The sequence below is a fragment of the Trichoderma camerunense genome (genome assembly GCF_050948025.1).
Source record: "Trichoderma camerunense strain CBS 138272 chromosome Unknown V8C40scaffold_29, whole genome shotgun sequence".
NCBI lineage: Eukaryota > Fungi > Ascomycota > Sordariomycetes > Hypocreales > Hypocreaceae > Trichoderma > Trichoderma camerunense.
In genome coordinates this window covers 108,478-122,186 of record NW_028145341.1, presented here as the reverse complement: position 1 = coordinate 122,186, position 13,709 = coordinate 108,478, and the positions used below count along the sequence as shown (strand labels likewise).

At 49.7% G+C, this 13,709-nt stretch overlaps 8 protein-coding genes across 8 annotated transcripts; 4 read left to right on the top strand and 4 right to left on the bottom strand.

Annotated features, from left to right (window-relative positions):
- Positions 1-171: 171 nt before the first annotated feature.
- V8C40DRAFT_278389 (NAD(P)/FAD-dependent oxidoreductase) lies at positions 172-2,133 on the top strand (the record flags this gene model as incomplete). The annotated part of the gene is made up of 4 exons (XM_083221060.1): positions 172-240; positions 320-475; positions 568-1,791; positions 1,960-2,133. 4 exons carry the CDS (start codon positions 172-174, stop codon positions 2,131-2,133), a joined length of 1,623 nt encoding a protein of 540 aa, XP_083067445.1.
- Positions 2,134-2,745: 612 nt separating this feature from the next.
- V8C40DRAFT_133132 (uncharacterized protein) lies at positions 2,746-3,149 on the bottom strand. Its single transcript, XM_083211082.1, has one exon. The coding sequence runs from the start codon at positions 3,005-3,007 to the stop codon at positions 2,795-2,797; it is 213 nt and encodes a 70-aa protein (XP_083067444.1). The 5' UTR covers positions 3,008-3,149; the 3' UTR covers positions 2,746-2,794.
- On the bottom strand, positions 3,150-4,495 carry V8C40DRAFT_133131 (uncharacterized protein). Its single transcript, XM_083211081.1, has one exon. It carries the CDS (start codon positions 4,414-4,416, stop codon positions 3,292-3,294), a length of 1,125 nt encoding a protein of 374 aa, XP_083067443.1. The 5' UTR covers positions 4,417-4,495; the 3' UTR covers positions 3,150-3,291.
- An 895-nt stretch (positions 4,496-5,390) lies between these two features.
- On the top strand, positions 5,391-6,628 carry V8C40DRAFT_258684 (SCF ubiquitin ligase complex subunit HRT1). Its single transcript, XM_083218777.1, has 5 exons — positions 5,391-5,595; positions 5,660-5,917; positions 5,976-6,054; positions 6,105-6,175; positions 6,247-6,628. The coding sequence occupies exons 2-5, from the start codon at positions 5,819-5,821 to the stop codon at positions 6,343-6,345; spliced, it is 348 nt and encodes a 115-aa protein (XP_083067442.1). The 5' UTR covers positions 5,391-5,595; positions 5,660-5,818; the 3' UTR covers positions 6,346-6,628.
- Positions 6,417-7,480, bottom strand: V8C40DRAFT_258679 (signal peptidase complex subunit SPC1). Its single transcript, XM_083218776.1, has 3 exons — positions 6,856-7,480; positions 6,730-6,789; positions 6,417-6,675 (listed from the first exon to the last, which is right to left on the bottom strand). Exons 1-3 carry the CDS (start codon positions 6,904-6,906, stop codon positions 6,502-6,504), a joined length of 285 nt encoding a protein of 94 aa, XP_083067441.1. The 5' UTR covers positions 6,907-7,480; the 3' UTR covers positions 6,417-6,501.
- Positions 7,481-9,064: 1,584 nt separating this feature from the next.
- V8C40DRAFT_133060 (magnesium transporter CorA family protein) lies at positions 9,065-11,476 on the top strand. Its single transcript, XM_083211080.1, has 2 exons — positions 9,065-10,545; positions 10,612-11,476. Exons 1-2 carry the CDS (start codon positions 9,290-9,292, stop codon positions 11,189-11,191), a joined length of 1,836 nt encoding a protein of 611 aa, XP_083067440.1. The 5' UTR covers positions 9,065-9,289; the 3' UTR covers positions 11,192-11,476.
- Positions 11,477-11,626: 150 nt separating this feature from the next.
- On the top strand, positions 11,627-12,562 carry V8C40DRAFT_258675 (Tim10/DDP family zinc finger protein). The gene is made up of 2 exons (XM_083218775.1): positions 11,627-11,937; positions 12,046-12,562. The coding sequence occupies exons 1-2, from the start codon at positions 11,820-11,822 to the stop codon at positions 12,207-12,209; spliced, it is 282 nt and encodes a 93-aa protein (XP_083067439.1). The 5' UTR covers positions 11,627-11,819; the 3' UTR covers positions 12,210-12,562.
- On the bottom strand, positions 12,383-13,677 carry V8C40DRAFT_258674 (60S ribosomal protein uL23). The gene is made up of 3 exons (XM_083218774.1): positions 13,275-13,677; positions 12,891-13,183; positions 12,383-12,828 (listed from the first exon to the last, which is right to left on the bottom strand). Exons 1-3 carry the CDS (start codon positions 13,347-13,349, stop codon positions 12,741-12,743), a joined length of 456 nt encoding a protein of 151 aa, XP_083067438.1. The 5' UTR covers positions 13,350-13,677; the 3' UTR covers positions 12,383-12,740.
- Positions 13,678-13,709: the final 32 nt, after the last annotated feature.

Genomic DNA, 13,709 nt, shown 5'->3' with positions numbered 1-13,709 from the left:
CTTGGACGACACGCGCATCGGACAATGACGTCCACGAAGCCTCGTCTCAAATCATATAAAAACAAAATCCCTTTACTGTCCGTAGTTCAACAATTTCATGATAACAATTTATCTCAATACGCTCTCAGAAGTAATATTGCTCTATATATCTTTTATTTCCATACAGTGAAAATGTCCTCTCGCAACCAAACAAAGACACCGCGCCACATTGTCATTGTTGGAGGCGGAGCTGCAGGCATGGTAAAATAACTAAACTTTCATCTCCGTTGCCTCTATATCATTTTATTATATGGATACTAACTCATATCTATTTTCACAGTCTTGTGCTGCAACTCTTGCCAATCACCCTGAAGACTTCAAGGTTACGATTCTCGAAAAGAACAGCGTTGTAGGAGGCCAAGCAACATCCATCCCCCTCGATGAGAAAAGATTCGGTGCATCATGGATGAATAATGGAGTTCAAGGAGGATCTGAGGTTAGTTCATCTTTCTCACACATATATATATACCTTGGTATTACATGAAATATCTCACTGAGTGATGATGAATTAACAACCATCTCCCCCAGATCTTCAAGCACACCTTCAACTTCTTCAACCAATACGGCTTCCCAGCCCAGCCTCTCCAGCTCCAAGTCTCCTTCGGCAAAGGCCAATCCGGCTTCTGGACAAACTGCTTCCCCAGCAAACTCGTCGCCCAGCACTCCTCCGACATCAAGCGGTTCGGCGTCTTCCTCAAGGTCGTCAAATGGACCATGCCCGTCCTCGGCCTGTTGCCCATCTCCATCATGCTTCGCCTCTTCTTCTTCAGCAAGGACTTTGGCGACAAGATGGTCTATCCGCTCATTGCCCTGTTTCTCGGGACGGGGAATCAGACGGCAAACGTTCCCGCTGCAATTGTTGAGCGGCTGTTTAACGATCCTAACATGAAGCTCTGGGATTACGATGCTGATACTCTGCTGCCGAATCAACCCACCATGTACTCGTTTGACTGCTTACACAACTTTTACGAGAAATGGAAGAATGACCTGATAGCAAAGGGCGTCTCCATCAGAACCGACACTGAAGTCCAAAGCATCCCATCACGATCCAAAAAAGGAGTCGATCTCGTCATCAAGGACAACAGCACCGACAACATCACCACAGAACACTTCGACAACCTCGTCCTCTGCGTCCTCGCCGACGACGCCCTCCGCATCCTAGGGAAATCAGCAACATGGCGCGAGAAACTGGTCCTCGGCGGCGCATCCTTCTACGACGACCTCACCGTCACCCACCACGACTCCGAGTACTTTACGAAGCAGTACGAAACTCGCTTCAAGCCCGAGCTGTGCGGAGAGCCCAAGTCAGAAGCTCAATGCCACCAAATCTCGTCTGCCAAGGGAGATTCTCCTACTCTTGGTTATGCTTCTGGCTCTGGTTCCGGGTCAGGTTCAGGTTCTGGTTCGAAGCATCAATCTTTCGATCCCATGTATTACACGTACACGTATCAGCAAAACCCACGACTCATCGAAATGTCTTTCAACTGCAGCAACTACCAACACCAATTCAAACAAAATCAAGCATCTTCCTCCCCTGAAACGCCTCCCGAGCCAGTCTACCAGACCATCTTCCTTGACAAACAAAAGAGTGATCTTTGGACCATCGACGGCATCGACGAGTCCAAAATCATCAAGCTCAACTGGTGGCATCAGCTCGGCCACCGCTGGCAGCATTACGTCCGCGTCGTACCAGGTGTCATGTTTCTCCAGGGTCACAACAACACCTATTTCGCCGGATCATGGACCTTAGTGGTATGTCTTTTCCCTCGCCTTCTACTGGCACACAAGTTCTCTCCCTCTCCCTCTTTTGTCTCCTTTTCTACTACATATATTATCACATCGCCACAGATGCCATCCCCTTTACACAACATCTCCAAGTAAGAAATGAAATATCCGCTAACGAATGCAAAAACACAACAGAACATGCACGAAGTCGCCTGCATCAGCGGCATAGCAGCCGCCTACCGCCTCGGCGCAACATACCAAAAGTTCGACGACTTCGCCCAAGACTTTTTCGTAAAGTACCTCCTAGTCTCCCACGGGAAACTCTTCTCGCGGGAAGAAAAGAAGAGGAGAAAACAAAAGGCCGTCTAGAAAGTACTTTCGTCTAATAGATATAAGGAATCGCAAATCTGTCATCTCCCTACTCTATCACATGCAAAAATAAACGCTCAGTACGATGGAAGAAAATGCTTATGTAGAAAGCTATCGCAATGAAAGTGAAACGTCGTGCAACAAGCTCGCATGTGGAAATGCAAGGCTTAAATCACAATGCTATCTACGCCATGCCACGCCACTCATGCAAAAAGACATTGAGATAAAACGAGTGATGTACGTAAAATGAATGCTGAGCCTAAGCATACAGATGATCATATCAAAACATTATCCGCTAAGGACAAACTAAGAAGTAAAAGGAGAGACAATTAAAAGACCAAGTTAACGAGAGTAATGAACAAGATAAAATCGAGAAAAGAGCAGCTGAAACGTGCAAAGCAGACGACAAAAAGGAGGAATTGTCATAAACAACTCCGCCCCAGCCCAGTATACCCATTCCGTCAAAATCCTCCCAATGCCAATGTGAACAAAAGAAAAGAAAAAAAAGGATTTGAAAGCAAGTCAATAAACAACAAACGAGAGGAAAAGAAAAAAAAAAGATGAAAAGAGCAAACAGCACAAGAAAGCGTTGGAATCACTGCCTGTGCTAAAAGATTTCGTCTGGTAGCCTGCCAGCATTCCGCCCATGACTCCTCGGGTATCATGAAAACCAGAACATAGTCAAGCCCCAAAGCAGAAAAAAAAATCTTCGTCCTGATGCAAGGTTACATGTTCTTGTAACATCCAGAGTCAAATCCCTCCCAAGTACCGTGTAAAAATAGAACAGAAAAAGTTTAAAAACCATAGTTGATATGCAAATCCGCCCTCCTGCTTGCGCCCAAAGCATCTTCGATGCAAGTTTCTCCTTGGCCATTTGAAAAGAAACAAAAGAAAGGAAACGAAAGCTTGCATAGAGTCAAACCACACACAGACACACACAAACCCTTCGTGTGCTCCGAAAGCCGTACGTAGGCAGCCGTACTGTATCCCGTTCTAGGATGATGCGAAAGACATAGCAAAGAAAAGGAGGGAAAGGACATGTTTAGTACCGTTTCCCAGTGAGCCGCAGCGATGATATATCACCCAAGATGGGAAACAAAGAAGCGATATTTGTTGAAAATGCAAGGCAAAAAAAAATTGGGAAAAAGTTAATCGCAATTAACGAGTAAAAAGTCTCCGCTCGGCTGGCGGACCCTCAGAAACCATATCTAACTTTAAAATCCGTCGAAGATCGTTCTCCATGGCCTGGATGCTGCCTGCGCTATCATAGCCCGAGCTGTCCACTTGGCTGTTAGGAAAGTATTCGGGGTTGCGCGGCGGCAGGTTGGCAGCGGACGGGGTTGATGTTGTGGACGGCTGAGGGGAGAAAAGGAACCTCTTGAGAGCTGCAGTGGGATCCTCAGCCGTGCTGCTGTTGGCGCTTGGAGTGTGCTGGGGAGTCGTGTGGGCAGTCGGGGGGTTTGAGGTGAAACTGCGAGCAGCATTGATCCGATCCTGGTAGGGAGCTGAAAATGGTGGGCCGAGGTGTTGGCTTCCGGTACCATCCAGTTCAAATATCTCGGCGCCTCCAGAGGACTGTCGGCTGTATGCACGGCGGTTCTGTGCCAGGTTGGACGAGGACGGGGAGAGGGGTGTGTCCGTGTGGTGTGGTGGAGACATGATGCCGGCCAGCAACGAGGCCGGGCCAGCAGTGTTGTCAGACTGCTGCCGAGCCTTTTCTTCTCTGTGGGCTCGGAACATGAAGTCGAGAGGAGATTCGCGATGCTGAGAGGCAGAGGCGGGTCGATACGGCGTGGGTGCCTCTGAATCGGTAGCCGGAGGGGATGGTTGCGGGATGACGCCCCTGTTCTTTCGCACCATCGGGGACTCGCTGTTGGACTTTAGAAAGCTCGGAATGGGGAGGTCGGCTGGAGCAGGCGAGGCATGAAAGGTCGCACCAGCAAATGCTGCGCTGACACCAGGCTTCGAGGTCGGCGACGTTCTAGGAGGCGACTGGTTGTTGCTCAGGTGATAGTTGGGAGAGGCAGCGTCGACTTTGCCCTTGGGTTTGTTGCTACGGTTTCGTTGCTTGCCACCAGCCTGCGCATTATAGTTTTCCGCTAGTGCAGGGGAAGCAGAGAGTATCTTTTTTGGAGTTTGAGGCGTCTTGTGGTGGTGATGGGGAGAGGCTCCGTAGCTAGCGGCGTCGTTCTCTGACGCATAGGCTTTGAGAGGGGCAGGCTTGCCTCTAGGATGCCTGCGACGATTTGTCGTGGTCTTGTTCGGTGATGCGTGGGCGTCCATTGGATCTGAAGTTGTGTATCAATCTGATGATGGTCTCGGTCACTCGAGGTCGAGTACAAAGGGCCGTTGTCGTCGGTTGCTGGGAGAGGTGTGAAAACACTGCCCACAGGCTTCGGTTCGGTTGGCAGACAATCACGTGAAGTGCCAGGGGATCTCGTCTATTCGGTGATGAATGCGAGGATGCGAGGTGGAACGGCCGGGAGGGGGAAGAAGAGGATTAAAACTAAATGCTTTGGGCAGTGCTCATGATGCGTTTGCTCTGGAATGGAGTTGATAGTTGCGGAAGACTTCAGCCCCGGTGGTTCCTTACCTTCATGGCACTAAGACTTGGGCATGCATGCGTTGTCAGCTGGAAATGGGGAGCTAGAGGTACCGCTACTGGAGCCATGGCGAATTTTGCGTGGGCGCACCGGTACTGCTACTAAGACGAAACCTCCGTTTTGTTCCGGTCGGCAGCCGCCGAAGTACCTACATGCAGCGCTTGCAGAGGGCTGGCTTTGTTAAAGTGGTACACTTTGTGTGAGTTCTTGATGAGAAAGTAAAGAGATAAAGGACACAAAGAATAAATCAATACAGAAACTCCAATATCTGTCCTTATACTTCTTCTTATGAGTATATCTTCTTTATCTACGAAGTAAATACCCTCAGTGAATTAGAGTTTCTGGCACTCCAAGGTTGGTTTTGACGTCTTTGTTACACAGCGACTTGCAGTACGCCTTGGTGTTTACTCTTAGGCTGCCTTTGTCGTCATTGGCTGGCTCAGCAACGGCGGAGAGAAGCATCCAGAGCCGCAAAGTAGGCCAGAGGTCTCCTCACGCATGCTGACAGCGCTAACTGTACATCCTCGCAACCCGCAGGGCATTCTGCTGCTAGTGACAGCAGTAACTGCGAATCCATTACGCCTGCAACTGGTACCCGGCCCGCTATCAAAGCGTGCCCCTCGCTGCGATTTGCCTTGCCTCAGTAACTCGAGTCCCGTACAGCAATTGCACGGTTACAACATCTCCGAATAGCCCAGCAGCAGCAGGATTTTGGTGTTGATTCGGCATTTTTCTTCTTCTTTATCTCTGCAGGATTTGTCTCGGACCCCATTTCTTAGCTCACAGTTCTGGTTTATCCAGGCCTGCTGCATCCGGTGACAAGGCTTAATCAGCAGCATTTCCTGCAGCGTTGCTTGAGGCGAGTAACTGCAGGACTAACATTAGGCTACGACGGACCTTGATAGCTAACCAGAGCCGCACAGGTCATCCATCATCCATCCATCGAGTCCCGAGAGCTCGACTGCTCCCCTCGTTTACTCGTTTACACATCCTCACACCCCTACATCCCCATCGCGACACTGCGATATCACGGAACCATCGTCACTGCTAGAGCTTCTTGAGAAGTCACGAGCTATCCGAACATGGCTGACGTCGAAATGAGCGATGCCCCGGTGGCCGCCAAAAAGGCCGACGGTGTCGTCAGCAAAGGCTCCGACAAGAAGAAGTTTGAAGTCAAGAAGGTATGTTGGAAGGAACTTCTCGATATAATGCGGGACTGAGCAGTACTGACTGAAACAGTGGAACGCTGTCGCCCTGTGGGCTTGGGATATCGTTGTCGACAACTGCGCCATCTGCCGAAACCATATCATGGATCTTTGTGAGCCTTTCTCCCCGCCCTACCGGTGGAATTTTACTTACGCCCATCAGGCATAGAATGTCAGGCGAACCAGGCATCCGCTACGAGCGAGGAGTGCACCGTCGCATGGGGAATTTGCAACGTAAGGCGTCCATCCCACACATGAACCAGCCGTTGTCGATAACCACAAGTGACTGACTGACGATTTACTAGCATGCTTTCCACTTCCACTGCATTTCACGATGGCTAAAGGCCCGATCAGTCTGCCCTCTAGACAACAGAGACTGGGAGTTCCAAAAGTACGGTCGATAAACGGAGCAGGCGGAACGGGAAGCAAAAGCAAGGAATGATATCACGACATGGAGAAGGGGAAATGTGGCACATGTTTTGGGAAAGATTTAAGCTACATGCTGATTTTGACAACGTGACAAAACGCCGGGGCCTGCTCAGAGCGGCGTTATCCAGTCGTCATGTCCCGCCCGTGTTAAACGCAGATCCGATAGGCAGCCACTTGACCGGGTTCTTGTTATAGAACGGCCACGGCGGAATGATAATGAGAAATGTCAAGACCGTTCCTCCTAGTCCAACATATAGGCATTTGACGATGTCTTGTAGTACGTATCCGACGTTGAATGCGATGAGCTTGGAAATTGTAAGCATTGTAGTCAATTCGAGGCTAGGAGGGGTCATTCATACTCCTGTCAGGGCAAGGAACAGGGTGGCAAGGCCTTCTGCTCGTCGCTGGCCCTCAAAATCCTATCATGATAAAAAGAATCAGTCAGCCGATGTTCGCTTCGGTAGATGGGATGCTGGTGTCCTGACAATTTGGCCCTCCACCACATCCCGAACTTTGTCCAGGATCTCCTCCGCCATGTTGCGTGACGCCTCTTCTTCGACGGCTTTTATTCAATCCGCTTTTCCTCGTGTAGGATCGCGTGTGGGGGCGGTTTCGTAGAGATTTGACGGGCGAGCGCGGAATCAAAGCAGTTAACGATGTCTGCCGAGCGATTGCATGCCCGTAATAGTAGACACGTCTTTAGAGGTGATGCATGTGGCGCAAATCTCCGGGCTGGGAAGATGGTGGGGCCTCAGCCTGGGGAAGTGTGGCGGTGCGAGCTCATGTCACTGCTGGGACCTAACCTGGACTGCTTGACTGCATTTGGATTTTGGGGTCTGAAGGAAGACATGATGATGCATCCTGGTGAGATTTTTTTCTCTTTTCCCTTTCTCCCTTTTTTCTAAGCGATATACGCGCATGTCATGTATTGGTATTTGTGACACGTTGTATGTAATACTGAGTCATCGTATTATCTCGTGGATGCTATTTCTGTCTCATAAGTTTTTAGTGTAGACTCTGAATCGTGAGATCTTGTCTAGAGCTATGTAGAACAATAAAGTGCTCGTGCTGAAGTTACGGGTGAGTACGAGTACAGCTTCTGCAGCTGTGATGCAATTGACTCGGGCACATATTAAGGAGATTTTTTCGGTCAGTCCATCAAATCTTCCGAGAGATGGGCATCATTTCCAAGCAGGGATGCGTCCAGCAAGCGAGAGCGGAGATGATGCAGAACCTTGGCAGCGGCACAGTGCTTGCGGTGGCAATCAGAGCACCTTGACGTATGTCTGTAGCACCAATTTGAATGCTTCTGCAAGTGATCGAAGCGATCATTCTCCGGGATGATATCCGCCCATTGAACATTTTCGAGAGCTATTTTACGGATTACTTGCACGGCAAACCACAGCCGGAGGGGAGCTCTGATGAGAGGCAATTACAGCAACACATACTAAGGATCCGTGCCGTTGTCCGAACATAAGTGTTCTGGACTTTCACATGCTCGTCTCGCATGCTAAAAGTTGTGTGTATCACCAGCCCTATTGGATCCGTCATCGAGTTTACTCGACAAGTTACATAAATCTTTGACGATCAGAACATCGTAAACCGATTTAATCCCGCCCTGCACCTGCATATGCCCCCAAAACTGCCCTGGTTCTCCCCATTGGCAGGCCGAAACGTGCCGTGATCGCGGACCTGGGCGACAAGCTACCGGGTGGCGCTCGCTGGGAAAACCGTTGAGTGCCGGTAGCAGGTACTGGCAAGGGGAGAGCGACGAGCCAGAATATACTCTTGTCCGGATAATAGCATCATATGATACACGTGAGAACCTTAACATGGTCCAAGTCCAAGTCCGTTCCCCTAGTGCTCCAACCAAGTACCACGGAACCTTTGTCCTCCGACTTTCGTACAGTAAAAATTTCTCCCCCTCAGCACCAAGTTTTTTTTTTGGCCCCCCAAAACGCAGCGCTCTTCGGTCTGGCCAAACCAGCTTAGCGACCACCAGCTGGTTTTCGTGGCGGCGGGCACCGCTAAAAGGGAAAATTTCGTCTCCTCGCCCAAAAGGCTAATAACGGGTTCCTTGCTCTTTGGCTTTGTTCTCTCTACAAACTCTTCTTCTTTTTTTTTATCATAAGCCAAAGGCACCATTTTTGATGCCTTTTGTCTCCCTAATTTAATCAGCCCTTGACGCGTGTTCTCGGGCCTTTCTAACAAATCAAGTCCTTTTTTTCGCTAAGGTGATAGCGTATAAACCCCGTCGTTTCTCCTTGCGGCGCACACATCAGCCCTTTTCCCTTCGCCGCAAACGAAAAGAGACGAGACTCGGAGAATCTCCTTTTACTCACCACCATCAATCCTTCAGAGAAAGGAACCATTTTCCACATCTCTTCGATAACTCGATAGGCCTCGCATAGCCGCTGTGCAGCCATAAACCCTCCGTAGGGTCCCCGAAAAGCCTCGCTTCTGCGCATCGCAGACTTTACCCCGAAAACCTTCAAGTTGGCTCAACTCGCCTTCCCGGTCGTTATCTTCCCCTCGCTCCTAGGACCCGGCTGCTGGGTCTATAGCGGAGTCAACAAAGAACCCCCATAAGTTGGCCTTCTGATAGTTGTTCGCTCGCCAATCCGCATTTTCCCTTCACCTTTTACCGTAGCTCCATCAGCTACAAAAGACGGGGGAAATACCATCTACAGACCCAGGGGTCTTCGTTTTGTTCCAAACCAACTACTCGGCGCGCCTCTGCCGCGCCGAGAGGGCCCTTGACAGCCTGTCCCAGGCTTAAAGCGTCAGAGAAACCATTGCCAAACTATGTCCAAGAACCCTTAGAGTTGCCAGCAGGCTTCGTCCGAGTTGCGCGGTGTTAGTTTAGTTTCGATCCGATTCAGACCGCTCTTGTCCCTTCGATAAACCAGATTCTTCACCATGTCTGAGCACGAGGAAACGTTCCCCGACGCGGGAGGCTACGATGCCCCCGTCCCTGAACTTGACGACCACCGACAGCATTCAACCGCTCAACGAGCTGAGCGACCGCGCCGTGGAACTTTCGACAGTTTGTACGGCGCTCGCCATCTCGAGTCCGAGCCCGGCAACGCGGCGGTTAGAGTCCGTGATTTTGAAGAGGCCATACTCGATGAAGAGGGAGATATCCAGCCTCCGCCGCGACACGGCCGTCGCCCAACGGTGGAATCGTCGGTGGATGGTAGATCCATTTCGCCCCCTAACTCGGTCAAAGCGTTCGCCGAGGCTCGACGAAGAGAGCGCGAGATGTCCTTTTCTGGAGGAAGGGACGAGGTTGAGGAAGTCCTTGGCCGTGCCATGTCCATCTCCAGCCGACGAAGCCATCGCAGTAATGCTGGAGAAGCCGATGCCAGGAGCTTCCTCACCAACAAGACCGCCGAAGAAGATGTCTGCTATCCTCTCCAGGAGAAGCATCCCAAGCAGCACGACCTCAGGATTGATTTCGAGTATCTTGAGGACTTTATGGCTGAAGAGCGGGCTGAACGAGCTGCCCGAGCAGAGGTTCAAGCCTCAGAGAGCTTCAGGGACTTGCGACGCACGTCTACTTTACCGAAGCCGGCACAGATGGTGACGGTGGACGGCGATATCCTCGAGGTTCCCTCTGACGACTCCATGTCTAACGAGAAGGTGTTCTCGGAAGGTGTTTCTCCTCCCAAGCTCCAGCAGCAGAAGCCTCCGGTTGACAACACACGCTTCAGCTTCTTCTCTTCCGCATGGGAGTCGACGATTCACGCCGCAGAGATGGCCGATCTCGTCCTCCCGGGAGAAGATATCCGAGGGCTGTTTGAACTTCCAGAGGACGAGGATGGCGGTGTCTGGTGGCTCAATGTCAACCACGCCACAAAGGCAGAAGTATACGGCCTTTGCAAGGCCTTTGGCGTTCACCCTCTGACCATTGAAGATATTGTCACTCAGGAAGCCCGAGAGAAGATTGAGCTTTTCCCGTCGTACTATTTTGCGTGCTTCCGGTCGTTTAATGTTGTAGACGAACCTGATGGGAAAGAATACGAGCCTTTCAACATCTATGTCATTGTGTTCAGAGAGGGAACGCTCAGCTTCAGCTTTACACCCAACTCTCATGCTTCGGAGGTGCGCAAGAGAATTACGGCCCTTAAGGACTATGTTTCTCTTAGCAGCGACTGGATCTGCTATGCCTTGATGTAAGTTTTCACAATGCCTCCTTTTCTCACATTCAATATGTAGTTAGGCTAACAATGTGGCGGCAGTGACAACATTGTCGATAGTTTCGCCCCTGTTATCAACCAGATTGAGATTGAAGCCGACGCCATTGAAGACGAAGTGTTTGTCATGCGGTACGACGATTCAAACACGTTCCTGCGGTCTATTGGACGAGTGCGGAAGAATTGCATGGCCCTCCTGCGACTCTTGGGCGGCAAGGCTGACGTCCTCCGTGGATTCACCAAGCGCTGTAACGAAAACTACCAAGTGACGCCGCACATGGATATCGGCATGTACCTTGGTGACATTCAGGATCACGTTGTGACCATGGCGACCAACCTGGGCCACTTTGAAAAGATTCTGTCTCGCGCCCACAGCAATTACCTGGCCACCTTGTCCATCAACAGCATCTCCCAGGGTACCGACACGAACCGAGTGCTGAGCAAGATCACCATGCTTGGATCTATTCTCGTTCCGCTCAACTTGGTCAGCGGTGTGTTTGGAATGAACGTCAAGGTGCCATTTGGAGGGGGCGAAAGTCTCGGGCCTTTCTTTGGCGTCATCGGCTTCATGGCTGTTCTCTGCATTCTCATGATTACCGTGGCGAGACTGAAGCGCTGGATATAAAGAACGAGAGTCGCATGTAGCGGTCTGGTACATAAAAGGGGGGTTAGTTTTGTTTGCTTGTTTTGTCTTTTTTGTTTTGTCGTTTGTTGTTCGTTTTCTTGTTTATTCATTGGACGTTGTTAGGGTAGAATTGGCATCATAGACTCGGGAAGCATTCTGAGGCGTGCGGTCATGATTATAGCCTTGCTTGTGATATAATAGTTTGAATTCATTATGCATATACATACATACATTTGTCATTTCCATATGTCTTGAGAAGCTTGTGCTAGAAATACAAGATCACACATACTTTTTCTCTTCTTCTTAAAATTGAGAACCAAGAATATATATAAGTCCAATATCTTCATCATGTCTATTGAAGGCATTCCAAGCTATCCCAAAGTGGAGACAAATCCCTCTCCTCCCATTCGTCCACCAACACCTCCAACACTACACCACCATTGGCCCAAAACCCAAAGCAAGGAAAAATTATTATCAGCCTCCATCCCATTCAATCAATTCTACATACAAAGCCCCGGATTTACCGCCCCCCGTCCTTTACAACGAGCACATACTCCGGTCACATTCACTTTCAAGAGAAATTTGATATTTTATTCACGAATATTACGATAACGTTTGGTTGCCCATCATGAACGCCGCACAGACTGGAATCGAGAACCTCGACCTCGAGAAGCTCAACGATAAAGATAAGACGGAGCTCCGCCAGTTTCTTGCGAATGAGCAGCAGCGGTCGCAGATTCAAGCCCGTACGTTTCCTTTTCTCCCTCCTGCTCCCCTCTTTTCCTTCTACTACGTAGAGAGAAATTGAGAGCTGGGGGAATGATTTATTGTTTGCTGACGAAGTAAATGTGTAGAGACGCACAACTTGACGCAGATTTGCTGGAAAAAGTGCGTGACTGGCAACATCAAGGGCGCGAAGCTGGAGAAGGGCGAGGAAGGGTGCTTGGCGAATTGCGTGGATCGGTTTTTGGATATTAACTTTTTGACGATGAAGCATTTGAATAACATGCGTTCATAATAGACGAGTGGAGGGAATTGGGGTGGTGGGTTGTACGATTATGTATGATGGATGCTATGTATTGTGCTATGAGGATATGGATTTGATTACATGGAATGGGAATTAGACATTCTTCCTTCTCTTGAACTAATTATTCCAATATGGAGAACCACCGACGAGGGTTGTGAGTTTGAGGATGATGGGATTGCATTGCTTGGGCTTAGCATTGTTGAACTACGCAGTGCTAAGATTGGGAACATGAATCAAACATGGAACAATCATCATGGCGAACATTGGAAATTGTCATCACTTCCCGTCTTCATTTATTCTCTCTTATGGTTTTCCCCGAAATTCGGTACGTGGATGGACCGGCTTGTCTTTGCATATAGTATCATAATTTCGATCCGATAAGTGACAAAGCTTCAACTCCCATAGTTTCCGATGCCCATGCTTTTTGTGTTGTGCGCACGCATTCAAGACCAGACCAATTCCGTTGCCGAGAAAAAAGAAAGACTAAAGAAAAAACGACCTCTGCTCAACCAAGTATCCAGCTTAAACCAGGGACAGCTTGTTGGCGGCAATGTCGAGGGCATCGACATCAGGGGTCAGGCGGGCGTAGGCCTTCTTGGAGCCGTCAGGGCTATAAATTGAATTAGAACAATCCCTCTTTTCATCATAACGCGGAACCGTGAAAAAACATACCGGATCAGGGTGTTGATCTTGACGGTGTCAATGTCGTAGAGCTTCTTGAGGGCCAGCTTGATCTGGGCCTTGTTGGCCTTGACATCGACGATGAAGACCAGGGTGTTGTTCTCCTCCATCTTCTTCATGGCGCTCTCAGTGTTGAGAGGGTGGATGATGATCTTGTGCTCATCAAGACGGGGGACGTGGTTGATGGCCTTGCGGGGGTAGCGAGGAGCGCGGGACAGGACCAGAGTCTTGGGGCGGTGGAAAGAGGTGGTCAGGCGGACCTTGCGGTTCTTGGAGGAGTGAGTCTGTACATCGAAGCACGTCTTGTTAGCGAAAACTGCCCTTGAACGATTTCCTTGGTTCTGCGATTTATATCAAAAAGAGAATTTTACTTACACCCTTGAGGGCGGCCTTGGCAGCGGCGTTGGCCTGCTTGGAGCCCTTGGCGGCAGCTACATGAACATGACGCATCAGCAATCGCTCTTATTCAGAACTCGCAAAATCTGCTGCTGCATGATGCTTGCGCGGAGATTGGGGGAGAGCATTTTATGTTGTGTGTGTATATCGTCGCTTCGCAAAAACGGTTTGATGGCTTTCGGCTCCGTCGACGACAACAAGACTCTCTTTCAAGTCGTACCTTTCTTGTTAGCGGGGGCCATTGTATCGGCTTGGTGTCGAATTTGCACGGAGAGGGATTGTGCGGTTGAGGAGTTGTCGACTTATCGGAATAGTGAAAGCAAAAAAAAAAAAGAGAAGGGAAAAGAAGTCTCTCCAGCTACGTGAGGTAGATTAATCCGCCAGTGTGGGCGAAATTGAAAAAAAAATTAGGGC